The sequence below is a fragment of the Salvelinus alpinus genome, chromosome 15 (genome assembly GCF_045679555.1).
Source record: "Salvelinus alpinus chromosome 15, SLU_Salpinus.1, whole genome shotgun sequence".
NCBI classification, from domain to species: Eukaryota; Metazoa; Chordata; class Actinopteri; order Salmoniformes; family Salmonidae; genus Salvelinus; species Salvelinus alpinus.
In genome coordinates, this window is record NC_092100.1 from 25,199,147 (window position 1) to 25,225,349 (window position 26,203).

Genomic DNA, 26,203 nt, shown 5'->3' on the forward strand with positions numbered 1-26,203 from the left:
AGTAAAGAGATGTACCATGGGCCTACGAATTTGGTGTTATTTGGACATAGTTCATGAGAAGAAGATTTCTAACATTTCCAAGATGGAGGAAAATCTATCCTGATGGGTTCTTGAGCCACATTTGTTCAGCATGAGGAAAGATGCCTACATCCAAAGTTTAGGCCAATTGGTGCCATTCATTTTGACCAAGTTACTTATTGCCTCTAGTTTCTGTGTGCCAAATTAGAAAAAAAGTTACCATTCTATGTATGACTTATGTGACCAAGTCAAGTAATGTTTTAAAATCTAAGAATAACAATAGGTTTCACAACTTTGCTGTGAACCCCTAATGATGGTTTTGGAGGTCTCTCAGATCATCAATCACCACCAAAAGTCCATGGTATACTAAACTGTTGCATAGCCTTTACTTTGATGAAATAGCAGAAAATTATATTAAACTGCAAGTAGAAAAACTAGTGTCATACTTTTGTTAATGAAACAGAGTTTTAAAAGTAAAAGATTATGTGTGCCAGCTAAAGCTCTTGTCTGACTGAGAAAATTGTCCATAACAATTGTGAACTATTCCAACTTAATGGCTGGGATATTTCCCAGGTACAACTTTTTTTTGGCCCCTCCCAAGTTTTCTGAGCAAAAAAAAAGAATGTTGTATTTTTATTGTTGGACATAAAAGACTGTAAAAACACCAGCAAATTAGCTCTAAGTGATTTTAATTTTTGAAATCTGTTCCATAGTATTCCCACACATAATAGAGAGATGTATGTGATCATATACAAATGTAAGCAAGATTTGAAATTATGTTTTAGTTATATATGTTTGGTCTTCTTGCGGTCAATTTGCAAATTATTTGTAATTATGTTCCAGCCCCTTGACCATACGCTCAATAAAAAATTGTTTGCAGCTTAATCTAGTTGATCCCTGTATTATACTGTGTGTAACTGTTAAACCTTTTGTGTTTCAGGAGATCCAGGCCAAGAAGTATAGGCCATTACTTTTAAGTCAAATAAGTATAGGCCATGACATTTTGTAGATTATTTGTTTGCAAAATAGTGATACAGTCTGGGGACATTTAGTAAGATAGCTGCCAGGGCCAAATCTGCAGTGGCGCCATATCTAAATCGTTTAAGGGTATCTAAGGCTACCATAGTGTTACCATCGGCAACCATTTTGTAAGATGGCCGCCACAGCCCCCAGGGGCCAAATCTGTGGTGGCTCCATATCTAGATCTTTTCAGGGACCATAATTCTAGGGTCTATGACAAAGTTGGTGCCTTTACCTCAAAGCAGTCCTTCTGAATTGTAAAATGTTGTTAGTTGGGGGCCATTTAAAAGAATGGCTGCCACACCCCCCAGAGGTCAAATCTGGGGTGGCTCCATATTGAAATCTTTTCAGGGTACATATTTTGTGTTTTTATCAAAAAATGAACGATTTATCAGCTTAACCACCCTATTACAAGCGATAAGTTCAATTGTGACTTAAGGCATGATTGTTCAACCATTCTACAAATGTTCCATATTCTGCAAGTTAAAAACAGCTAAAACACATGAGTTACTTTATAAGGGCATATCTCCGCTAGTTTACAAAAGAGACTGATGGATTTTTGACAGTTTTTTGACTGCTTTGGATGATTGAATATTTGCAGAGAATAGATTTATTAGGAAGCATGTGCGGGTTCACCGGGCTGTGACTGGTCCTACTCCTGCAGCTTCCTTCAGCTTGTTCCAGGTCTTGGTATGTGTCTTCAGAGCCATCTGTATGGATGGCATGGAAATCAGGAACTTTGGTTCTATAATGATAATTTCAGAACTGCATGTCCCTTACCCAACTTGATAACATTACTTAAAAAGGGTACCTATGTAGGTAAGGACTTCATAACATTTACAAATTCATAAGCAGAACAAAAGCCGACATGAAAATATTATTATCAATGTGTTATGAAATATGTACTTACCTTCTGTAGGTACCCTTCGTAAGTAAAGTTATAACTAACCTACAACTTTGACTCTCACCTCAGAAATCTCAACTTTTCGCTCCCAGGCTCGGACACTCTGCTCGAGCTGGCTATGGGAGGCCTTAGCTGTGATGTATTGCAGCACGTGGGGAACACGGAAATCTGCCAGCTGGCCTCGCAGCTTCCTGTTAAGAGTCTCAGCCTTGGCTCGCTCCTGCCCAAGAAGGACACAGAGAGGGGGATATTTATTAGCCTACCCACCAGCAGTGTTGCAAACATAGCTGAATAGTTGGCTACAACTAAACAGGTGAATGTTAAATTGACCTCTTCTGCCTGCAGTGTCTCCTCCTCGATCTTCACCAGCATCTCCTTACGGGAGGTGATGTCACTACTAAGCAGCTTTGACTCACATGTCATGCTCTGCAGCTTCTTCTACAATGGGAAAAACAACACATTTCCTTATCAAAGTCCCAAACCCCCACGTACGTACTAACACAACAAAGGTCAAGTACCTTAGTTGGACCTGGGTGATGAAAATAAGCCTTGAGTTTTATCAGTTTATCTCAAGGGATCTACCTCTCAAGTTCAGATTCCCCAACCAGGAATATATAATTCCGCTCTCCTGAACCTGATCACACCCCTGCACAAGAAAAGAGATGTACATACAACAGTGTTTGAATAGGAATCAAACCTTGTAGGAGTTGAGAACCTGTAGGGTGTTTCCTGCCAGGAGTTTTAGGCGCAGAAGGTCCTGGTTTCTTTCATCAATGCGTTCGAGATACTGGCTGTTCTCGATCTTCAGCTGCTGGAAATCCACCTCGTGCAGGGCTTCACCCATTTCCTCTTTCTGTCGTAGCTGTAACTGCAACTTCCTCTTCTGCACATGGAGAGCTGCATTCTTCAACCGCAACTTCTCAACCAGTGTGTCCTGTAGGATGAAGTAAAGGTAGCAGCAGGATGAGATGAACAGGTGATGAGGTCAGAGAAACAGGGCAGCAGTCGGTAACAGTGAATGCTGATATTGAAGCTTGCATTACTTCCAAGATTTGTAATTCAAGTGAGGAACCAAATGTGATTTAAGAACTCTGACCTGACCACCCTGCCTGACATGCAGCTTGCTTACCTTTGCTCTCATCCTGTCCTCAAAATATCGAATGACCTTCTCTGCTCCCATCATGACACCTCTCTTCTCCCTCAACACCTTAGCGACATCACGGTCAAACTCATAACTTGCTTTCTTGACCTCCACAAGTCGAATATCTGCTTCCTCCAGAGTTGCCTAATATGGGGAAGGGCCCAGAAATTATTGGTTATCAAGCTTTTGATACAATATACAGTACCAGTCAAAGGTTTGGACACACCTACTCATTCAAGGGTTTTTCTTTATTTTTACTATTTTCAACATTGTAGAATAATAGTGAAGACATCAAAACTATATAAAAAAAAATGGAATCATGTAGTAACCAAAAAAGTGTTAAACAAACCAAAATATAATTTATGTTGAAGATTCTTCAAAGTAGCCACCTTTTGCACACTCTTGGCATTCTCTCAACCAGCTTCACTGGGAGTGCTTTTCCAACAGTCTTGAAGGAGTTCCCACATATGCTGAGCATTTGTTGGCAGCTTTTCACTCTGCGGTCCAACTCATCCCAAACCATCTCAATTCGGTTGAGGTCGGGTGATTGTGGATGCCAGGTCATCTTATGCAGCACTCCATCACTTTCCTTCTTGGTCAAATAGCCCTTACACATCCTGGAGGTGTGTTGGGTCATTGTTCTGTTGAAAAATAAATTATAGTCACACTAAGCGCAAACCAGATGGGATGGTGTATCGCGGCAGAATGCTGTGGTAGCCATGCTGGTTAAGTGTGCCTTGAATTCTAAATAAATCACTGACAGTCACCAGCAAAGCACCATCACACCACCTCCTCCATGCTTCACGGTGGGAACCACACATGCAGAGATCATGCGTTCACCTACTCTGCGTTTCACAAAGACACGCCGGTTGAAACCAAAATTCTCAAATTTGGACTCATCAGACCAAAGTACAGATTTCCACCGGTCTAATGTCCATTGCTCGTGTTTCTTGGCCCAAGCAAGTCTCTTTGCTGCAATTTCTGAGGCTGGTAACTCAAAGGAACTTCTGCAGCAGAGGTAACTCTGAGTCTTGATGGTTTTTGAGACTGCACTTGAAGAAACTGTGATGGAAATGTTATACATGTGCTTTTCTTATAACCAATTTCTGTGTTCATGCAAGTGAGTGATTGAACGAATCCTCATTTATCAGTATCTGCAATTTTCCAGTACGCCCAGACCTTGTTTTGAGAATGAAAGATATCTCAGTTTCAAGGTCTCAGCTTAGAGAGAAGAAGCCTCGTGAAGTATTGGTCTGTCACATGTTATGAACCAGTATTGGTTGGTCACATGCATGAAAAACGGTAATGATGAATTAATTATGCAAATAAATAAATCATGCAAATATAACTTGTCTGTATATAGCTGTATATAAGACAACTGCTGGGACCGCAGCAGAGCTCCTAACAGACATTCACTATGGCGCATCGGGTTTGTTGGAACCTCTCCAGCGCTCTGATAATAAACAATGATTCATTTAAGATTGACTTTGAGTACCTACAAGTCCGACACTATTTCTTAAGGGAGATAAAAGTGACTGACCCTCGAGCACCTCCAAAATTAATCCAAATATTCACTAACGCATACAACTTGGGGAGTAACAAAAAAACGATTTCAAATCTCTACTTGGGAATTCAATCCTCAAAGAAACATTCTACAAACGATATTAAAAAGAAATGGGAGGAGGAACTTAACATTGAAATAACTGATGAAACATGGTTGAACATATTAGAGACTCAACAAAGCTCCACCAACTCAAGATCATGGAGAGAATTCTGTTGGAAGAATGTTATATGTTTCTTCATAACACCTAAACTGAAATCAAAACAGACTGGCTCACCACACCCTTGTTGGAGAGAATGCGGTCTATTGAGGGCGGACCACTCTCATATCTTTTGGTCCTGCCCCGCAATCGAAACTTACTGGGGAGAAATAGGATTTAACATTGGAAAAATAATGGGATTTGACATAGAACAAACATTAATTTCTTTGTACTTGGGTGAAATACCTGATAACTTACACAATAGAGAAAAGTACCTCTTGAAGGTCCTACTGGCAGCCAGTAAAAAGGCTATCACTAGGAAATGGCTACAAAAAGACCCTCCCACAGTGACACAATGGATAGACATTGTAGAAGAAATATACCACATGGAGCGTATGACCTTTGCTTTAAGAACTCAACAGGAGAGAGGTCAGGAATACTGGGAAAAATGGGTTTCGTACTTGGAAAAGGTCTAATTCAAAGATGCCAATGTAACTAATATGATGATATGATTTTTTTAAGATTGACTTTGAGTGTCCCTGTGTAAGAATTTCCACAACAAAACTTTCAAAGTTCTTGAAATTTTCCGGATTGACTGACCTTCATGTCTTAAAGTAATGATGGACTGTCGTTTCTCTTTGCTTATTTGAGCTGTTCTTGCCATAATATAGACTAGGTATTTTACCAAATAAGGCTATCTTCTGTATACCCCTACCTTGTCACTACACAACTGATTGGCTCAAATGCATAAAGAAGGAAAGAAATTCCACAAATTAACAAGGCACACCTGTTAATTGAAATGCATTCCAGGTGACTACCTCACAAAGCTGGTTGAGAGAATGCCAAGAGTGTGCAAAGCTGTCATCAAGGCAAAAGGTGGCTACTTTGAAGAATCTCAAATATTAAATATATTTTGATTTGTTTAAAAAAAATGGGTTACTACATGATTCCATATGTGTTATTTTATAGTTTGATGTCTTCACTGTTATTCTACAATGTAGAAAATAGTAAAAATAAAGACAAATCCTGGAATGAGTAGGTGTGTCTAAACTTTTGACTGGTACTGTAATAATGCCAGAAATCTGAATGGGTTTCAGTGCATCTTAAATAGACCACAACTAAACCAAATCACAGATTCCTCTGCAGGTTACACAGATCCAGAATAGTCTTTCTCTATCCGTTCTCTCTCTGTTTGTATATTGTGTTTACCTTATAGTTGTGGAGCACTCTCTCTGAGCTCTCCTTCAGTTTCTCCAGGTCCTCCTTGGTTTCATCTAACTCTCTCTGTGCCACGTCACACTTTTGCTCCAATGTCAGACGTTGTAACTGCTCCAGAGCTGTTGTCCGTTTTTTCATCTTTCTCCCACGGCCCTAAAGCCACAGAAATACAAGCATTCAAACATGCAGTAAAACCCCTTATTTTCGATGGTAATAACACACACACTTTGTGTTTCCCACCCAAGCCTTAGCCAACCATATAATAATACAGAGAAGGCTTAGGGCTATACATCCCCAGCTCTGCTATCCTGAAATTGAGAAAGTTAACAGGACTCATACTTGGAAGTAATAACCGGCCAACACGAGGATGGATATGTGTTGTCAAACTTGCACAGTAGAAGGCTTATACCTACGAGGTTATAGTGGACGACGAGACTATAGTGCATGAGTCAATCACAAGAGGTCAAAGAACATATAGGGTAGGGAAATCAATTTCATTCAACACATTAAGTTTGTGGAAGTTGTGCAAGATGCTTTCTCATACCCCTCCAATCTCCAACTGTGATGCTGCAGCTGCTCCCAGTGAATCTGATAACGGCTGAGGAACCAAGTCCCTGGGGTCCAAGCGGCTTATATACCGCTCATACATATCAGTTTCTGCCCGTAGCACCGCATTGGAGCGTCTGGAAAAAGAGGCAGTGAGGGACAAGGCTGTGCTAGGCCTTTTGTTTTTTTGCGGCCACAAATTGCTACTCTATGTAGCAAATCTGTGAGTTAAGACAAGAGTTAAAAGTGTTGAAACTGAAAAATATTTTTATACCTGAGTTCTTTGACGAGTTCAACGAGATGTTGCTTATCTGCCTCAGAAACATCTTGAACCGTCTCTGCCATGGTTGCTAAGGTAAACAAACTGGTGGGGAGGCGGTTGCTGCGTCTGCGCAGACCAGCCATGGACGGATAGAGTTCTAAATTACGTGACTAGCACACGTAAAATCTGATAATTTATAAAAGGAAATTGTTGCGGATTTGAGAAAATTCGCATAAAAATCTGTGCCAATTGGATGGAAACCAATTATATAAATATTATATATATAGTAGCTAGGTTTCCATCCAATCCGCGATCGATTTTCATGCAAATATTCTCAAATCTGCATAAAGAAAATAGGCGTATTTTCCCACCAGTGGTGTTTCCATCAAACAGATTTGTTGCAGATTAAAGTCAGTGCATGATGAGGTAGTGCACATAAAATGACGTTTTCGCAAAAGTTTTAATGTACCCAGGAAAAATCTAAAGTTCAATGTCTTTCCATCATATGTTCAACTCTACGGATAGTTTTGTCACAAAAACTGTTGCTTTAAATAGTATACTGCCTACTCTGGTTTCGGCAGATGGCTCAAGCCAACAGTTTGCAGATACATTGCGGGTAGGCTAGTCTGCATGATAAGATTATTATGGATAACAGCGATAATATATGAGTTTGTCAAACGGCAGTCAAGCAACAATCATCACGTCACAAGAATAAACCTCGATATTTTTAGGAAAGGAGCATCAAGATAACCGTGCACTTTCACCACCCCGTGAAGTTAATCATAATTGTATTCAATCTGTAGACTAATAACTGCATGGTCATAGTGGGAGGACCACACACCAATCGCGTGACTCCAAATGTACTTTGATATGATGGTTATTATATTAATATTTGCGCATAAAAGCGTTTCCATCAGATAATTAATTTTACCGACACAAATAGATCCCACCATGTCAAATGAACAAATTATCTGTTGCCATTTATACAATTTTACAGAAACTATCTGTTTCCACCACAGCTGTGGTGATTAAAAAAAAAAATGGTATGATTTTAATCTCATAAAAACTGGTTGTGAACATGGTTAGTGATGGAACAATTGTTTACAATGCATTTGTATATCCTACACACTAGAAGGCGCTGCAGCCTTAGCTGAAGCTGGAGCCATGTGGCCACAGAGTTTCTAAACCTAGAAGTGCAACATCGCGAGACTTCCGGGAACGTTTGCGAAACAGCACAAACAGGCCAGGGTCTGGGATGAGAATCAATGAGAGAAGTGAAAAGTCAATGAGAGAAGTGAAAATGTCTTCCTTAGTTGTTGTTTTTTATATCGAATTCTAAAGACACAACCTAGATTCGAGCCAATGTCTAAAGTAGATGAACATGTTACTACTCCAACCTCGTGAAAGTGACTAACTGAAACGGTTTCATATTTGTCTTTATATCAAAGAGTGTCTTTGATACGACTGTGTGCACATGGCGCGAGACGACCATTAGACCGTATAACGTGTCTCTACGCATGAGCTTTGCTAGCCAACGTCGCCATGACATCGCCTACAAACGTGATCGGGGATTTAAATTGCAGAAGCAGTTTTAGCTTATCTTCATACTGTACTGTCTTTGATATGGCCATTCCACAAGCGTATCTAGATGATGTTCGTTTCCGGGTGCGCTTTATATCGCAATCCGGTTCCCTGCGGTTCGGAATAAGGACCGGGGCGTTTCTAAAAGAAAGCCTCAAAACCCGACCTCCAACAGGCTTTTCAAGGGATTTTGAAGCGGTGTTCCCTCCGCTTTCATATGCTACGCGCCCCGGCGAGGGTGCACTGCACCGGCGCTCAATGGTGGTGCAATTCTCTCTGCGTTAGCATACTAGCTAACAACATCGATTTCTACTCCACCCCCTCTCTAACCGGCTGTAGCTACTAGGCAATACCCAGTAGCTAGGGGTGAGCTGTAAACCCCAACTTGCCCATTCAATTCCTCCTCATCACATCCATCCACACCGCTGGAAGATTGTTGACTTGGGAGGGCCATCGCAAGACTATTCTTGTAGGATCCCTGCATCGGATTCGGTATTTAAGGCCCTCGGGGTTTTAACCCGCAATAATTTCATTCATAAACTCCCCAAAGCCTGGCATCTCAGTCACTGTTTTGGTCCGTTTTAATACAATGTTTAAACTTATTTTACGTAAATAGTACCAGTTCGTGATTTTTCCTTTCTACCTCAACACTTAATTTTAATTCTCCTCCCAGCCGTCTTAGTTAACACTAGCTATATCTGACGGCCCCTTTCCTCCCCATCAACCTTGGTATCCAATTCGGTTTAGCTGCTTCTGGCAATCTGTGCAACGATCGCTGCTCAGTGGTAACTGCTCGCAGCACACTGTGGTCATCTCTCGTGGGGAAGATATCAGATAATAGGACCCCTCCTACTCGGACAGCGCGAGACCTCGGGCTCCGACACGAAGACCGTGGTCTGTGTTGCCAGCAAAAGAGCTCTGTGGTAATCGAATCCTCCACACAGACGGTGCTCCGGTGCTCGCAATGCCCGGCCCTGCGGCCGGCAGTAAATCTCGGGTGTACGCCGATGTCAACACTTTGAAGAGCAGGGAATATTGGGACTATGAAGCCCACGTGCCTAGCTGGAGGTGAGATGTTTAGATATTCAAGACCAAGATATTAAAACATCATAATGCACTATTTAGTATTTTATTGGCAAATGCTTTATCAACCGTATGATAACACTGTTGATGTCGATACGTGTATTCTATTTGTCTTTTGTTTTATTGTATGTCTAAATACTCAGCGATGTCCAGCTACTACAACACCGACACATAATATTTTACTACTTACTGGATTATGTTCCAATGGCCATAATATTGTTCGATTGCTTTTGGATCTTTGTGGGCGGATGCAATATTGATATATTATATATCATAATAATAAATTAGTATCAATAAGGCGTATTTTGAAAACGACCTATTCTGGAGAATAATATGTATTTTTGGAGACCTAAAGTTTTGTCGGGAACGTGCATGGTTATGTCACTCTTGATTGGGATGGGAAAGTCATCAATCTGCGAGATCGAGCAGGCCTAGTTGACGCTGACAAGGCAGTACCGAATGACGCTTGTGAATTTTACTACTATAGCTACTTCCTATTTTCTACTTTTCGATATTTCCACATAAGCAACATGTGAACTTCGTAGGAGCATATCAAATTGGGTGTCAAATGAAAGCTAAATATGTTTTGGGGAAATTAAAGGCATAGATAGATACATTTTTCTGGATAAACAGATGGAAAAGGGGTCTTAGAATTCATCTACCAGAAAAAGTCTTAAAGGGTATCAGAAATACATCAAAACACAATGTTGACATAAAGACCCCTGCCAACTAATATCAACACTTTAGTTTTAGAGAAATTGTTTACCTTCTGTAAGTTTATGAAATATTGCCTTGTGCCTTGAAATTCCGTACCAAAAACCCACATATCTGTAAGATATTTTCAAATTTCTCTCCCTCATAAGGAGGGAGGATAATGAAAGTTAAAATCAAATTTTATTTGTCACGTGCTGAATACAACAGGTGTAGACCTTACCGTGAAACGCTTTCAAGCCCTTAACCAACAGTGCAGTTTTAAGAAAATGGAGTTAAGTTACAAAATAATTTTTTTTAATACAAAATAAACGAAGGTAAAAAAAATAAAATAAAAATACCACAATAAAATAACAATAATGGCATACCGGTACCGAGTCAATGTGTGGGGGTACAGGTTAGTTGAGGTAATTTGTACATGTAGGTAGGGGTAAAGTGGGTGGGGGGGTATGCCCTTGATTAATTGTTCAGCAGCCTTATGGCTTGGGGGTAGAAGCTGTTAAAGAGCCATTTGGACCTAGACTTGGCACTCCGGTACCGTTTGCCATGCGGTTGCATAGAGAACAGTTTATGGCCTGGGTGACTAGAGGCATTGTCGTGCCTTCTTCACGACTGTCTTGGTGTGTTTGGACCATGATAGTTTGTTGGTCATATGGACACCAAGGAACGTGAAACTCTCGACCCGCTCCACTACAGCCCCGTCAATGTGAATGGGGGTGTGTTCGGCCCTCCTTTTCCTGTAGTGCACGATCATTTCCTTTGTCTTGCTCGCGTTGAGGGACAGGTTGTTGTCCTGGCACCACACTGTCAGGCCTCTGACCTCCTCCCTATAGGCTCTCCCATCGTTCTCGGTGAGAAATTGCATAGAGACATTTCTCGTAAGTGTCTGGATTAGTGGATTAGCTCCTTGAAAGCGACAGCTCTAGCCTTTAACTCGGTGCGGATGTTGCCTGTGATCCATGGCTTCTGGTTGGGATATGTACGTACGGTCACTGTGAGGACGACATCGTCGATGCACTTATTGATGAAGCCGGCGACTGAGCTGGTATACTCCTTAATGCCATTGGATGAATCCTGGAATATATTCCAGTCTGTGCTAGCAAAACAGTCCTGTAGCGTAGCATTCGCGTCTTCTGACCACTTCCGTATTGAGCGAGTCACTGGTACTTCCTGATTTTGTTTTTGCTTGTAAGCAGGAATCAGGAGGACAGAATTATGGACAGATTTGCCAAATAAGTCACGCAGGTTAGAGCGTTGGACTACTAACCGAAAGGTTGCAAGATCAAATCCCCGAGCTGACAAGGTAAAAATCTGTCATTCTGCCCCTGAACAAGGCAGTTAACCCACTGTTCCTAGGCCGTCATTGAAAATAAGAATTTGTTCTTAACTGACTTGTCTAGTTAAATAAAGGTTCAGCTCCTAGCAGTTTTCTTTGTCTTTCTGTTGTCTGGTGGTCAAACCAAGACTGTTTTAACAGTCTGGATAACCTCTCCCTCGCTCTGCCGTTCTCTCTCTAAATATCCAGTTAATGTCACTTCTTCCAGCTCTTACTGACACCTACCCATGAGTAGGGCTGTTGCAGTGACCGTATTATCACCACACCGGCAGTCACGAGTCATGAAAGCAGTCAAATTCCACATGACTGTTCTGTCACGGTAATTAGGCTTCTCCAAGCTCTGATGTTGCTGATGGTCATTAGTAGCCTACCAAACTTGCTAACTGCCTGTTACTCAACACTCTATTGTCACTCTAATCACTTTGACATCCATGCAAATGTTTTTTTGAAAATCTAATCAAATACTTAATCAGAGCTCATGTTGCGCAACATTTCAATAGGCTATGCAATTGTGCAAGAAAACAGAGTAATGGCCTCTACTACAAAGAGGAGGATTTGCTTTCTACAGGCTAGGCCTACTCTGTGTATTTCTTAACTTTCCTAACATTAAGCACATTGCTTATATTTACAACAGCAGTATAACCTACCTGGCTGGCATGAAAATGAACCACAGGGAAAAGCGTCCTCCATTCACACACATATATTATTTAGTATATGTAAATACAAAATTAAATAAAGATTATGGGTGACAATATTGCTTATCACTTGTGAATGATGCCCAGCATAAGAAACAAAGCCTTTTCTTGCTACTTTTTCGAATAATAGTCGCACACCCCATGTAGCCTAGCCCATAGGCCTATGTTTTAATAAGCTTTGTATCACATCTAAAGTGGCCAAATAACTTCTTAAAATTAAGCACATTAGGCTCAACACGCCTTGTAAAGCAGATTAACTGGAATACATGAGCGGCACGTGAGTTTCAAATTTGGGGAAGATCATTTTCACCATAAAAATGCACCTTTATAATAAAAGCATTACATGCATAATCACATTTGCAGTCACTTTTTATGTTTTTTCCCGCTAATGGAACATTTGCGTTTATAGCCTACTACCATGTGCGCATTGCTGCGCTTATAATGTGCAGATATAGCCTAATAGTTTATCAACATTTTAAGCTAAATGTTCTGATCTGTTGCGTAAGCCACATTGCGTAAAAGTTCTTTTTGATGCTAGTGGTTAGATTCCAAATGAATACATCGCATTCCACAACTGTCCCATACTATGTTTGGAATATTTATTTCTCGCACAGAGTAGAATAGGTTGACCTTTGTACTATGGGGAATAGTAGGTTGACATAGGCTAGTGCTTTTGCTGTTCGTTAGGCCTACTCATCTTGTTGGCTGACGAAAAGTAAATGTGGACAGTTCTTCCAATATCTTCAATATGCACCTCGGAATTGGATAAGGACACGCGCAGTTGCGTCCCCGATGTGTCTGTTTTCACTTGTGGCCTGTGAGAAAGACCCGATCATGTGTTGGAGCGTGCAGCACTCAGGGAGAAGGGCACAACGGCCACTGGCTGCAAACGGCATGGATTCTTTTAGGGTGCATTACTGCACACAAACGGGATGCCGCCGTTAAATTCTAGGCATTATCAGGTGCTTGTCAAAATGTGAATGAGTGACTGATATAGTGTGTACAGCCTGTGCAAAAAACTAAGCAGAGCTCATGCCTTTCAAAGGGATTTTTTTTCAAATCCTCATTAGTCGCATCAAAAATAAAAACATAGCCCAATGTTTGTGGAACAACTAAAGTTATATTAACTCTAAATTAATCATATAGGAATTAGTGATGGACCAATATTACATTTTTGGCCGATATCCGATATTTTCCTTGCCAAAAAACCCCCGATACCGATATTTAAAATTTTAGCGGCGTTTTAAGAATTCTAGTACAGTTAAATAGTTAACACACACACGGACGCAGTGGTCTAAGGCACTGCATCTCAGTGCAAGAGGCGTCACTACAGTCCCTGGTTCGAATCCTTGCTGAATCACATCCGGCCGTGATTGGGAGTCCTATAGAGCGGCGCACAATTGGCCCAGTGTCGTCCGGGTTTGGCCGGGGTAGGCCATCATTGTAAATAAGAATTTGTTCTTAACTGACTTGCCTAGTTAAAAAAGGTTACACACAAACCATACTGACCAAAAAGGTAGTTTTTTGGCATTTACGTATGTCCCCATTACCAGTAAAACAATCAACCTATTTCTTTCACTTACTTGCTGTGCTGTTTCGTTGTTCATTGTTCAGTCGTTTCATTCTCAACCAGGATTTATATGGAACGCCGTTTGGGTCTTTGCGTGTCAAATAACACTATTTGACATGTCAAATAAGCCTGTTGACCAATCAGGACCTGAATTTGACTGCACGTCACATAATAATTTAACGCATTCATCATTTTTCACGTAGTTATTACACATTGATTACACTATCACTCGTCACAAGATTCATCGATACGTATGCTATGATGCTTGTAAAGTTGTCTCACGCACTTACAGTGCTGGTCATTAAAAAAAAGCTAGCTAGCTCATGGATGCAAACCATTTTTTTTTTTATATTATTTTTATTTAATTTATATATATATTTTTTTTATTAACAAATATCAACAAACAAAAGATGAATAGTCACATGCAAACAAGCATACAAACAAACTATTTACATTGCCAGGAATCCTAAATAAACAAATCATATTCATTAATAATACAAGTTTTAATTGCCTTTTTGTTTTTAATTTTAGTTAAAGTGGTGCCATATTGTTTAAACTCATTTATAAAGTGAAAAAAGTTAGGTTTTGAATTAGACCATTTGCATTTGTGAATGTGAAATTTACCTAGTATTATTAGCAATTGAATTACATATACTACATCTTATCTATGTCAGAATTTCTAAAATAAATCATATCAAAACCATTAAATAGTACAACCGGTCCTATTTTTGTTGTAACAAAATTCTGTATGTCAATCAAAAACATTCTACTATAAATACAGGCAAAAAACGAATGTTAAATGGTCTCCTTCTCCATTCCACAGAAATCACAGTTATATTCAATATTCAGCTTGAATCTTTCCAAAACATGTTTCACAGGATAAATTCTATGTAACATTTTAAATGAAACTTCCTTTACTTTGTTACTGATACAATATTTCCCATTGTATATCACCATAGATATTTGACCAAAAGAATCTTGCTGAGGGAATTGTAGTATCACAAACAATATTCCGAATCTGTTTATTACTACATTTATCATTGATGTTAATATTGCCAATGAATAGATTTACATGAAAATATATTATGTTACTTACATCAACCACAGAGGAATTTAAAAGAGATACAACCACCCCTGGAATCGCATCAAAAACAATTGCATATTCTTTGGGGGTTATTGGAATTTTTAATTTATCAAGAAATTCCCCATATGAGAGTAGATTCCCATCCTTATTCAGTAACTGACCAACCAAAATAATTTTATTCTCAAACCAGTTACGGGGAAAAAAATAGACTTATTTTTAAATCGTATATCTTTGTTGTTCCATAAAAAGTATCTGTGAGGGGAAAAATTGTGTTTATACGCTAACATCTAAGGTAAAATTGCCTGTTTATGGAATTTGGCCAACTTTACTGGGATTTTATCAATATCAAAATTACATCGAAGCAAAAATTCTAAACCACCAACAGAGTCAAATAAATACTTAGGGAAGATATTCCAAATACTGTTCTGGTTCTTAACATACTTCAGAATCCAATTTATTTTAAAAGTATTATTTAGAGTATTTAAATCTAAAATCTCAAGACCTCCTTGTTCATGGATGCAAACAATGTTCTTCTCCAAAAACATAGCAAAACGTCATAATCTAGGTGTCGTCATCTAAAACAACCCTAATTTATAAAACCGTTCTTATTTGATTAATGGTGGTCAGACCCATTTTATTTTGAAGGCAAACCGCAAATTCCTTTATTGTGCCTAATCCTTATTGTGGCTACCTTCACAACACATAACCCGGTCCGGTCGAGCTTCACTAGGCAGATGAAGCTAGCTGGCTGCTTATAACGTTAGCTTTGGGCAAAAGGGTTAAATTGCTGGCTAGCTATTTATTTTCATGAACTGAAGTTTATTTTCAATAGGCAAACAACAAGTTGCAACTTAGTTATTACTTTTTAAATTGTATTTTACCTTTATTTAACTAGGCAAGTCAGTTAAGAATACATTCTTATTTTCAATGACGGCCTAGGAACAGTGGGATTTGATCTTGCAACCTTTCGGTTACCAACGCTCTAACCACTAGGCTGCCTGCAACCACAAGGATTTCTAAATCATTGCTAAGAATAATGAAAATGACTGCAGTTTCTACTGGTCATTGTTTTCAGGCTGGTTGTAATGGTGCTAGCTAGGTACCAAGCTAAAGCTAGATACCCCAGAAGTTGCGGTTGAACATGTGATGCTTTATTACCAACGCGGTATTGTAAACACATCGTTCGTGGCCGGTGTTTGCTCGTTTGCAGACTTTTTTGTACAGCTTTGACAGTGCTACTGTATCTTTTTTGACATGCAAAGACCCAAACGGCGTCCCATAGTATGTATGTCGTGAAGCTAATAGCAGTGACGCTATTACTGTGTAACAGAGAACGGTTGATTTTCAAGGGCAATTAATTCCATTGTCTTGGCTTTAATGGATTTCTCCTTTGCGTTGTCTCGCTGAAATGTTCTTACTCTTTCAAATGACTGCTCGATCCTCCTATGTTAGGAATTCTGTGTTGCACGTGTAGCGCAACATTTTAAGTGGCGTCATTACATCATGTACCTACGTTATATAGGTACGCATGTCAGGTTTGACATCGGTTTTGCACATATCGGCCGATACCGATGTTGGCATTTTTATTAGAATATGTTCACTGATATATTGTGCATCCCTAATAGAAATACCTATTTCTTTGTTAACCGCTGAACACAGAATGTGCGCAGACTCCCTCAAATCGTTTGGAGGAAATATCCTTTTTATTCAGCTTTGTTCAATTGTATTCTTCATACTATAAAATTATGCCATGGAATTCAAAGCAAATCTTGTCTGCTGAATGAACTAGTGTAGCCCACAGCCATTTGGCATAGCCAGATCAGGACATCTGAGTATGCTATTTTGTAATTCTGAAATAGACTACATTTCCTCATATCATCCTGTGCGGGATGTTCCCCAGTCCTGGAAGGGGGGACCTGAGTGAGAAAGTTTGGGAACCCCTGCAGTATTGTACAGTGAGTAGAGCACAGAGTACAGTCCAGTACAGTAGGACAGTACAATACAGTGAAACATGAGGAGAATGACATTCATATCAATAGTTATGCATTTCTGTGTAGTACTGATCATGGACCCATGATGTAATTCCGTTATCGTAATTCCGTTTCTCAGTTGTAAAATCCACTTGAATTACTGTAGTTCAATAACCAAAATAGATTTGTTCAAACTCAAGGTGCCATGTCCTAGCTGACACCCCATTCTTTCTGCAGATATGTTTTGAGTTAGGGCTGGGTGATATGTCGAATTAATTAAAATGTATGTTTTTGTGTGATATTCCAAATGCCTGTATCGCAAGAATCAATTTTATTAAATGTTTGGTCTTTTTTTATTTATTTTATGAGCGTTTATGCCCACTTGTTCTTATGTTGTATTTTTGGCTTCTTCTGTGCTGTGTGCAATGATTTTGGGCCAAGGATCATCAACTAGATTCAGCCTCGACACAATTTATTTTCTTGAGCGGATGGTCAGGGGGCCAGAACATGATTACAAATAATTTGTAGACTGAAAATTGACCGCAATACTTAAGTCCAAACAGATATATTTGACTAAAACATAATTTCCTCCCTGGCTTGCATTTGTATACGATCACATATACTGAGTTTACAAAACATTAGGAACACCTTGCTAATATTGAGTTGCACCCCAACCTTTTGCCCCCAGAACAGCCTTATTTCATTGCGCATGGACTCTACAAGGTGTTGAAAGCGTTCCACAGGGATGCTGTCCCATGTTGACTCCAATGCTTCCCACAGTTGTCAAGTTGGCTGGGGGTCCTTTGTGTGATGGACCATTCTTGATACACACAGAACTTTTAGGTGTGAAAAACCTAGCAGCGTTGCAGTTCGTGACACAAACTCACACAAATGTAATTTGCGTGAGAATACTTTGGAACAGATTTCCAAAATTAAAATAACTTGGAGCTGATTTACTAGTGTTTTTACAGTATTTTATGTCTAACAATAAAATATATATTTTGAATGACTACCCCATCTCTGTACCCCACACATACATTTATCCGTAAGGTCCTCAGTCGAGCAGTGAATTTCAAACACATATACAACCACAAAGACTAGTCCCCCCCCCCCCCCCCAATGCATCACAAAGAAGGTAAAAAAAGCAGACATTGAATATATCCCTTTGAGCATAGGGAAGTTAATGAATTACACTTTGGGTAGTGTATCAATACACCCAGTCACTACAATGATACAGGCGTCCTTCCTAATGAAGTTGCAGGAGAGGAAGGAAACCGCCCAGGAATTTCCCCATGAGTTTAAAACAGTTACAGAGTTTAATGGCTTTGATAGGAGAGAACTGAGGATGGATCGACAACATTGTAGTTACCCTACAATACTAACCTATTTGAAAGAATGAAAAGAAGGACACCTGTACAGAATACAAATATTCCAAAACATACATCCTGTTTGGAACAAGGTACTAAAGTAATACTACAAAAAGCAATTAACTTTGTCCTGAAACAGTGTTATGTTTGGGGCAAATCCAATACAACACATTACTGAGTACCACTCCATATTTTCAAGTATAGTGGTGGCTGCATCATGTTATGGGTATGCTAGTAATTGTTAAAGACGGGAGACTTTCAGGATAAAAAGTAAATGGAATGGAGCTAAGCACAGGCAAAATCCTGGAGGAAAACCTGGTTTAGTCTGCCTTCCACCAGACACTGGGAGATTAATTCCCCTTTCAGCAAGACAATAACCTAAAACACAAAGCCAAATCTACACTGGAGTTGCTTACCAAGAATACCATGACGGTTCCTAAGTTAAATCTACTTGAAAATCTATGGCAAGACCTGAAAATGCTTGTCTAGCAATGATCAACAACCAATTTGACAGAGCTTGAATAATTTTGAAAAGAAGGTGTGGAAAGGTCTTAGAGACATAGCCAGCAAGACTCACTAATACCCCATAATGACAAAGCGAAAACAGGTTTTTAGAAATGTTTGTAAATTTATTACAAACAAAAAATAGAAATACCTTATTTACATAAGTATTCAGACCCTTTGCTATGAGACTCGAAATGATGCCCAGGTGCATCCTGTTTCCATTGATCATCCTTGAGATGTTTCTACAACTTGATTGGAGTACACCTGTGGTAAATTCAATTGATTGGATATGATTTGGAAAGGCACACACCAGTCTATATAAGGTCTCATAGTTGACAGTGCATGTCAGAGCAACAACCAAGCCATGAGGTCAAAGTAATTGTGGAGCTCTGAGACAGGATTGTGTCAAGGCACAGTTCTGGGGAAAGGTACCAACAAAATTATGCAGCTTTGAAGGTCCCCAAGAACACAGTGGCTCCCATCCTTCTTAAATGAAAGACGTTTGGAACCACCAAGAACCCTTGTAGAGCTGGCCCCCGGCCAAACTGAGCAATCGGGGGAGAAGGGCCTTGGTCAAGCAACCCGATGGTCACTCTGACAGAGCTCCAGAGATCCTCTGTGGAGATGGGAGAACCTTCCAGAAGGGAAACCATCTCTGCATTACTCCATCAATCAGGCCTTTATGGTAGAGTGGCCAGACGGAAGCCACTCCTCAGTAAAAGGCACATGACAGCCCGCTTGGAGTTTGCCAAAAGACACATAAACGACTCTCATACCATGAAAAACAAGATTCTTCTGTCTGATGAAACCAAGATTGAATTCTTTGGTCTGAATGCCAAGTGTCACGTCTGGAGGAAACGGTGAAGCATGGTGGTGGCAGCATCATGCTGAGGGTATGCTCCAGAGAGCTCAAGACCTCAGACTGGGGTGAAGGTTCACCTTCAAACAGGACAACGACCCTAAGCACACAGCCAAGACAACGCAGGAGTGGCTTTGGTCCTTTAACCCGATCTAACATATCTTGAGAGACCTGAAAATAGCTGTGCAGCTACGTTCCCCATCCAACCTGACAGAGCTTGAGAGGATCTGCAGAGAAGAATGAGAGAAACTCCCCAAATACAGGTGTGCCAATCTTGTAGCTTCATACTTAAGAAGACTCAATACTGTATTCGCTGCCAAAGTAAAGGTTCTGAATACTTATGTAAATGTGATATTTCAGTTTTGTTTTTTAAATAAATTAGCATTTACGTGGTATTGTATGTAGATTGAGGGGGAAAAAACTATTTAATACATTTTAGAATAAGGCTGTAACGTAACAAAATGTTGAATACTTTCCGAATCCACTGTGTCTGTATTTCATTTTCAACTATTTTGCAAAAACATTTTTAAACATGTTTTCACTTTGTCATTATGGGGTGTGTGTGTACATGGGTGAGGGGGACACAACAAAATGTGCAATAAGTCAAGGAGTATGAATACTTTCTGTATCTGTTCCCTTATTCTCGCTCATCTAGTAACCAGGAAGACTACCAGTTGGTGCGGAAGCTCGGCAGGGGGAAGTACAGTGAGGTCTTTGAGGCCATCAACATCAACAACAATGAGAAGGTGGTGGTCAAGATCCTCAAGGTAAGTTGTTCACGGGCTGCTTTGTTTGTCTGTATGCCCCAGTAGACGTGGATTTGTGGTCTGTTTTCTTTAAACTCCTAGTCTAAGTAAGAATCAACCAGGAAAACAGCTAAATATCTAGGTAAGGTGGATACCTGGATGATGCTGTCACCATTACAGTTAGACTATATGTTGTTATGCATGAAGTTACATCCTGCATGGTCAAACGTTTAGGCTACATCCTGGTCTGATTGTATGTCTCTGTTATTATGACCCTGATTAGCCTGTCAAGAAAAAGAAAATCAAGCGGGAAATCAAGATCCTGGAGAATCTGCGAGGGGGAACCAACATCATCCGATTGGTGGACACAGTGAAAGACCCTGTGGTATGTCTTACAGCTCTGCTTTCTTCTAGCCATGGGCTAGTTCTTAGTCACCTGATTACCTGGCCACTTCCTTACCCCTTCAAAGATCAGATTTGTTTGTTTATATTGTGAATTCATTTTGTGAATGTTCCTATACATATAATGGCTGTTGAATTAACATTCTTACACTTTATAATATCAGCACAATTAACTTTACAGATTGTGAACGTGTTTGATATTCTTTTAGGGGAGTTCACTTGACTGTTTGAAAGTTCTGCAAACTAGTCGTCTTACTCACATATGAAGTCTTAGACTAACTAAATGAACTGACTAATGATCTAGAAGCAGGCGAAACAGGACTCAGTCTTTCTCACATTTTGGCAGGGTTATTTTGAGAATGTTTATGGATGCAAGGGAGATATAATTTCTTCATCACATGTTCACTATGCTGCCACCTACAATAACAGAAATGGGAATTTTGATCATGGGAATTAATAAGGCTAATATTAACATGGCTTTATCTTTAATTACGAAACACATGATTTCAATAGCAGCTGGGACAAAATTGGGATGTGATGCCTTGTAATTATATTATTTCATGCTTTATCTGTGTTGATGTGCTTCTGCTGTGTGTGATGGGTGTTAAGGGTGTTAAGCCACTGCACAATGATGTGTGCTCTACCTTTTCTTTCCAGTAAATATGGCTCATAGCCTGATGTCATTTTTAATGTTTGATTTATCAATGAGATTGGAATATTTCCACATTTCTCTGATTCCCCCCCCCCCCCCTGTGTTCTGTCTCATCTCTCTCTCTCTCTCTCTCTCTCTCTCTCATCTCTCTGCAGTCCCGAACGCCTGCTCTTGTCTTTGAATGCATCAATAACACAGATTTTAAGGTAGAATCATTCCCTCTAGGCATGGGGTTTTACTGGTTTGGGATAGTGTCATGAGTGTGGAAACTTGGTCATGTTATCCAATAAGGCTTATATAGCTTATTAGTTTCAAATACCGTGTTGGTAGCCATGACTTAGCATTGCATTGTCCAGAGAATGTTGCACCCAATGTGTTTCTGTGTGTCTGTATGGTTGGTTGAAGGTGTTTAGTTAAACAGTGTGTGTTGCATCATGGATGCATGCATCACATACTTGCTTTCTGCAAATTAAATCTGAAACTTTTCTTCTCTTCCCAGGAGCTCTACCAGAAGTTAACAGATTTTGATATACGTTTTTACATGTATGAACTACTAAAGGTGAGCCTTGCAGTTTTACCCTGTGTGTTTTCACATGCACTCCCAGTCCTACCTTTTTACCTTCCGAACTGTGGGATTAGTTTGTGGTGTCTAGTCATTATTTTGCTGCCTCTGACATGATTTGGGTTTTTGTGTTTTTAGGCTCTGGACTACTGTCACAGTATGGGTATTATGCACCGTGACGTCAAGCCCCACAATGTGATGATTGACCACCAGATGAGGAAGGTAGGGGGAGCTCTTAACCTTTTTCAACCTTAGTTGTGTAGAACCTTGGTAATCTCGGGGTCAGATGATGTTATGTGTCTTGTCCAAAAGTTTTTTGGCTCTGCTCAAGCTGTTTGTGAAGTCTACAAAGCTTACATAAATTGTCAGAGATTTGTCTGAAGTGACTTCAGTTATTTCTTCGGCAATATTGAATGGCAGTTTATAACTCTTTTAGTCTTTGTCAAATACAGTATTCTCATTGCCACCAGATGGCATCAGGGCACATACAGGACATCAAAACTTTTTTAGTAGCAGCAGCAATATCCCTTGTGTGCCACATTTTCAGTGTGGTTTCTATTCTAACACTATGTGGTTTGTGTTTTTGTGCTGCAGCTACGCCTGATAGACTGGGGCCTTGCAGAATTCTACCATCCTGCACAGGAATACAATGTCCGAGTAGCATCTCGCTACTTTAAGGGACCTGAGTTACTGGTGGATTACCAGGTAAATCCCCAGCACATGCAAGCAAACACACACACTGACACAAGGTCATCCTGTAAATGAATAGTGCTCCAGTGTTATTGTGTACCAATTTAATTGTAATTGGTAGCTGTTTGTGTATTGATGTATAACCGTAACTGATGCCCTTTGTGGTTTCCTGTCAGATGTATGACTATAGTTTGGACATGTGGAGTCTGGGCTGCATGCTGGCCAGTATGATCTTCCAGAAAGAGCCCTTCTTCCATGGTCAGGACAATTATGACCAGGTATCCAATTCATTTACCAATGAACTGACCCTTTCTGTTGTCACTACCGAACTTCCTTTAATCTCACTACAACCCATCTTATTCCACCCTTTATAACTACTTACTTGTCTCATCTAGACCTCTCATAATATGATAACACTGACTGCTACAATCTATTAGAGCAGATAACACATTCACTACCTGATGATAACATGTACTTACCAAATTAGATTGTACATGAACAAATATTCCCTAAAACAAACAAACACATATGTAAAATTGACACTGTTCTGATTTCAGCTGGTCCGAATTGCCAAAGTCCTGGGGACAGATGAGCTTTTTGGTTACTTGCGCAAATACCACATTGAACTGGACCCACGCTTCAAGGACCTTCTTGGCCAGTGAGTACCAACAGGGAGTGCCATTGAGACATGTACAGTACCTTCAGAAAGTATTCCTACCCCTTGACTTATTCCACATTTTGTTATATTACAGCCTGAATTCAAAATGGACTAAATAAAATAAAATTCTCACCCATCTACACACAATACCACATAATGATAAAGTGAAAACAAGTTTTTAAAATGTTAGCAAATTTATTGAAAATTAAAAACATAAATATCGAATTAACATAAGTATTCACACCCCTAAGTCAATACATGTTAGAATCACCTTTTGCAGTGATTACAGCAGTGAGTCTTTCTGGGTTAGTCTCTAAGAGCTTTGCATACCTGTATTGTACAATATTTGCACATTTTTAAAATTGTTTTATTCTTCAAGCTCTGTCAAATTGGTTGTTGATCATTGCAATACAGTAATTTTCAAGTCGCTAATATTTTCAAGACAATTTTTAAAATCAAAACTGTAACTAAGCCACACAGGAACATTCAATGTCATCTTGGTAAGCAACTCCAGTGTATATTTGGCCTTGTGTTTTAGGTTATTATCTGTTGAAAGGTAATAACCTAAAATTATAATTACCTGTTCATTTGTCTCCCAGTGTCTGTTGGAAAGCAGACTGAACCAGATTTTCCTGCAGGGGTTTGCCAGTGCTTAGCTCTATTCCATTTAATATTATTTATATTTTTTTACTTCCTAGACCTTGCTGATGATAAGCATACCCATAACATGATGCAGACACCACCATGCTTGAAAATATGAAAAGTGTTACTCAGTGATGTGTTGGATTTTCTCCAAACACAATTCTTAATATTCAGGACATAAAGTACATTTTTGCCACGTTTTTTGCAGTTTTACTTTACTGCCTTATTGCAAACAGGAAGCATGTTTTAGAATATTTGTTTTATGAACAGGCTTCCTTTTCACTCTGTTATTTAGGTTAGTATTGTGTAACTACATTGTTGTCGATCCATCCTCAGTGAGTTTATGCGACTTATTATGTGACTTTTTCAGCAGATTTTTACTCCTGAAGTTATTTAGGCTTGCCATAACAAAGGGGTGGAATATTTATTCAATCAAGACATTTCAGGTTTTCATTTTTAATTAATTTGTACAAATGTCTTAAGAACATAATTCCATTTTTGTTATTTTTAGTTCAGGCTATAACACAACAAAATATGCAAAAAGTCTAGTTGTGTGAATACTTTCTGAAGGCACTGTATTTAACTTAACTGAGTGTAGACTATAGAGATGGGTCAGTTCCACACAAGTACAAATTCTACGCTAGATGAATCCCTATAGATTTAGACCATCTTTATCAGACAGTGGCCTTATAGATCCAGAAAAGGAAACATTCTTTCCCAGGTGATAATACTGTTGTATTGAAGTGACAGCCTAGGGTAAGTTAGCTCTCTGTCTCCCCCCTCAGGCAGACACGGAAACGTTGGGAGCAGTTTGTCCAGACAGACAACCAGCACCTAGTGAGCCCCGAGGCTCTGGACCTGCTGGATAAGCTGCTGCGCTACGACCACCAGCAGAGACTGACGGCCACAGAGGCCATGGAGCACCCCTACTTCTGTGAGTAATACAACCTGAACGATTCCTGTTGACTACCTCTGTTGTAAATTGCCGGTTATTATGCCATTGAGGATATGATCTTTAACATGATGACTCTTCTACACAGATCCTGTGCTGAAGGAACAGTCTCTCTCTAATGCGGATGGCAATATGGTGTCCAGTGGATCCACTACAGCTCGATGAAAGCAGGTGAGTGAGAGAAACACCAACACTGGTCTTATTGTACATTTTGACATTATTTTGGTCTGAGAGAAATTTAAAATGTAAATATTTTTAATAAAATCACTTTTACATTTCTTAAGATAAATAAGCATCAACAGTATCATTTCTCTTCCCTTTTTGTCTTTCAGAAGAACATTTGTTACCTCAAATTTTGACCCCTTTGTGGCAGAAACCTCTTCAAGTGTACAGTGACAATGGATCAAAGCACCGCCGACCAGTAATACTCAGATGTTCATACGGGCACACACACACATACATGAACACACTCACACCCTCCTCTGTGTCAGTCTATGGTTGGTTTGCCCCAGTTACATGTGAAGCAGCCAGACCAATGAGCTTGATATCTCACCTCTGCCCCTGCCCCCCTTCCTCTTATCATTAGGTAAACAGAAAGTTTCAAAGACTAGAAAAAAAGGATACTTTCCTGTCATTATCCCCCCCCCCCCCCCCTCGTTAAACTAAGCATGAAGAATGAAAAGGAGCGTGAGCCTGCCCCCCGCCTTCCCTCCCTCGGTCTGTCTGTCCGTCTGTCTTCAGTATTCAGCCCCTCGGCAGACTTGAGCTCAGCCTCCACACACTGTAGTACTGAAGTGGCATGGTGGACCTTTTCTCTGCTCTAGGTAGAATGATGATAATAATATTAATGAAAATAAATGATTTTTATTTAGATTGATGTGTTTGTGTGATTTTTGTGAAATGTATTTGCCATGAGCAGTAGATCACCTGCTGGGTGTTTGACGAACGCTGGTTTAACAACATGTAGAATTGTCAGGAAATTAAAAGAAAATGACTGCCACAGTTCTGTGGTCAGAGGCGATAGGACAGCTGCACACTGCCGACCTTTGTTTTTTATTTAACCTTTGTTTAAAACTTCTTCGGGATAGGGGGCAGCATTTTCACTTTTGAATAAATAGCGTGCCCAATTTCAACTTCCTTCTACTCATCCCCAGAATATAAGATATGCATATTATTAGTAGATTTGGATAGAAAACACTCTGAAGTTTCTAAAACTGTTTGAATCATGTCTGTGAGTATAACAGAACTTATGTAGCAGGCAAAACCCAGA

At 39.7% G+C, this 26,203-nt stretch overlaps 2 protein-coding genes across 4 annotated transcripts; one reads left to right on the plus strand and one right to left on the minus strand.

Annotated features, from left to right (window-relative positions):
• Positions 1-690: 690 nt before the first annotated feature.
• Positions 691-8,398, minus strand: cfap263 (cilia and flagella associated protein 263). 2 transcript variants are annotated; one of them, XM_071343058.1, is made up of 8 exons: positions 6,882-8,398; positions 6,606-6,744; positions 6,053-6,214; positions 3,072-3,227; positions 2,640-2,876; positions 2,273-2,380; positions 2,007-2,162; positions 691-1,748 (listed from the first exon to the last, which is right to left on the minus strand). In XM_071343058.1, the coding sequence occupies exons 1-8, from the start codon at positions 7,010-7,012 to the stop codon at positions 1,671-1,673; spliced, it is 1,167 nt and encodes a 388-aa protein (XP_071199159.1). In that variant the 5' UTR covers positions 7,013-8,398; the 3' UTR covers positions 691-1,670. The 2 variants fall into 2 exon arrangements, with proteins under 2 accessions (XP_071199159.1, XP_071199160.1); XM_071343059.1 differs by lacking the exon at positions 2,273-2,380.
• A 145-nt stretch (positions 8,399-8,543) lies between these two features.
• On the plus strand, positions 8,544-25,806 carry LOC139539779 (casein kinase II subunit alpha'). Of its 2 annotated transcripts, XM_071343060.1 has the most exons (12): positions 8,544-9,518; positions 20,285-20,396; positions 20,659-20,760; positions 21,585-21,635; positions 21,929-21,988; positions 22,130-22,213; positions 22,586-22,696; positions 22,858-22,959; positions 23,239-23,339; positions 24,767-24,915; positions 25,022-25,104; positions 25,266-25,806. In XM_071343060.1, the coding sequence occupies exons 1-11, from the start codon at positions 9,415-9,417 to the stop codon at positions 25,096-25,098; spliced, it is 1,053 nt and encodes a 350-aa protein (XP_071199161.1). In that variant the 5' UTR covers positions 8,544-9,414; the 3' UTR covers positions 25,099-25,104; positions 25,266-25,806. The 2 variants fall into 2 exon arrangements, with proteins under 2 accessions (XP_071199161.1, XP_071199162.1); XM_071343061.1 differs by lacking the exon at positions 21,585-21,635 and having other exon boundaries at positions 8,571-9,518.
• Positions 25,807-26,203: the final 397 nt, after the last annotated feature.

What these genes read in the sequence shown, in the direction of transcription:
- cfap263 (XM_071343058.1), bottom strand. Translation starts at nt 7,012, where the DNA reads ATGGCTGGTCTGCGCAGACGCAGCAACCGCCTCCCCACCAGTTTGTTT. An exon ending in GAACTCGTCAAAGAACTCAG is followed by an intron (nt 6,745 to 6,881) that starts GTATAAAAATAT and finishes CTCTTTTTCCAG; the next exon opens with ACGCTCCAATGCGGTGCTAC. An exon ending in AGACACTGCAGGCAGAAGAG is followed by an intron (nt 2,163 to 2,272) that starts GTCAATTTAACA and finishes CTTCTTGGGCAG; the next exon opens with GAGCGAGCCAAGGCTGAGAC.
- LOC139539779 (XM_071343060.1), top strand. Translation starts at nt 9,415, where the DNA reads ATGCCCGGCCCTGCGGCCGGCAGTAAATCTCGGGTGTACGCCGATGTC. An exon ending in TGGTGGTCAAGATCCTCAAG is followed by an intron (nt 20,397 to 20,658) that starts GTAAGTTGTTCA and finishes GACCCTGATTAG; the next exon opens with CCTGTCAAGAAAAAGAAAAT. An exon ending in TCAATAACACAGATTTTAAG is followed by an intron (nt 21,636 to 21,928) that starts GTAGAATCATTC and finishes TTCTCTTCCCAG; the next exon opens with GAGCTCTACCAGAAGTTAAC.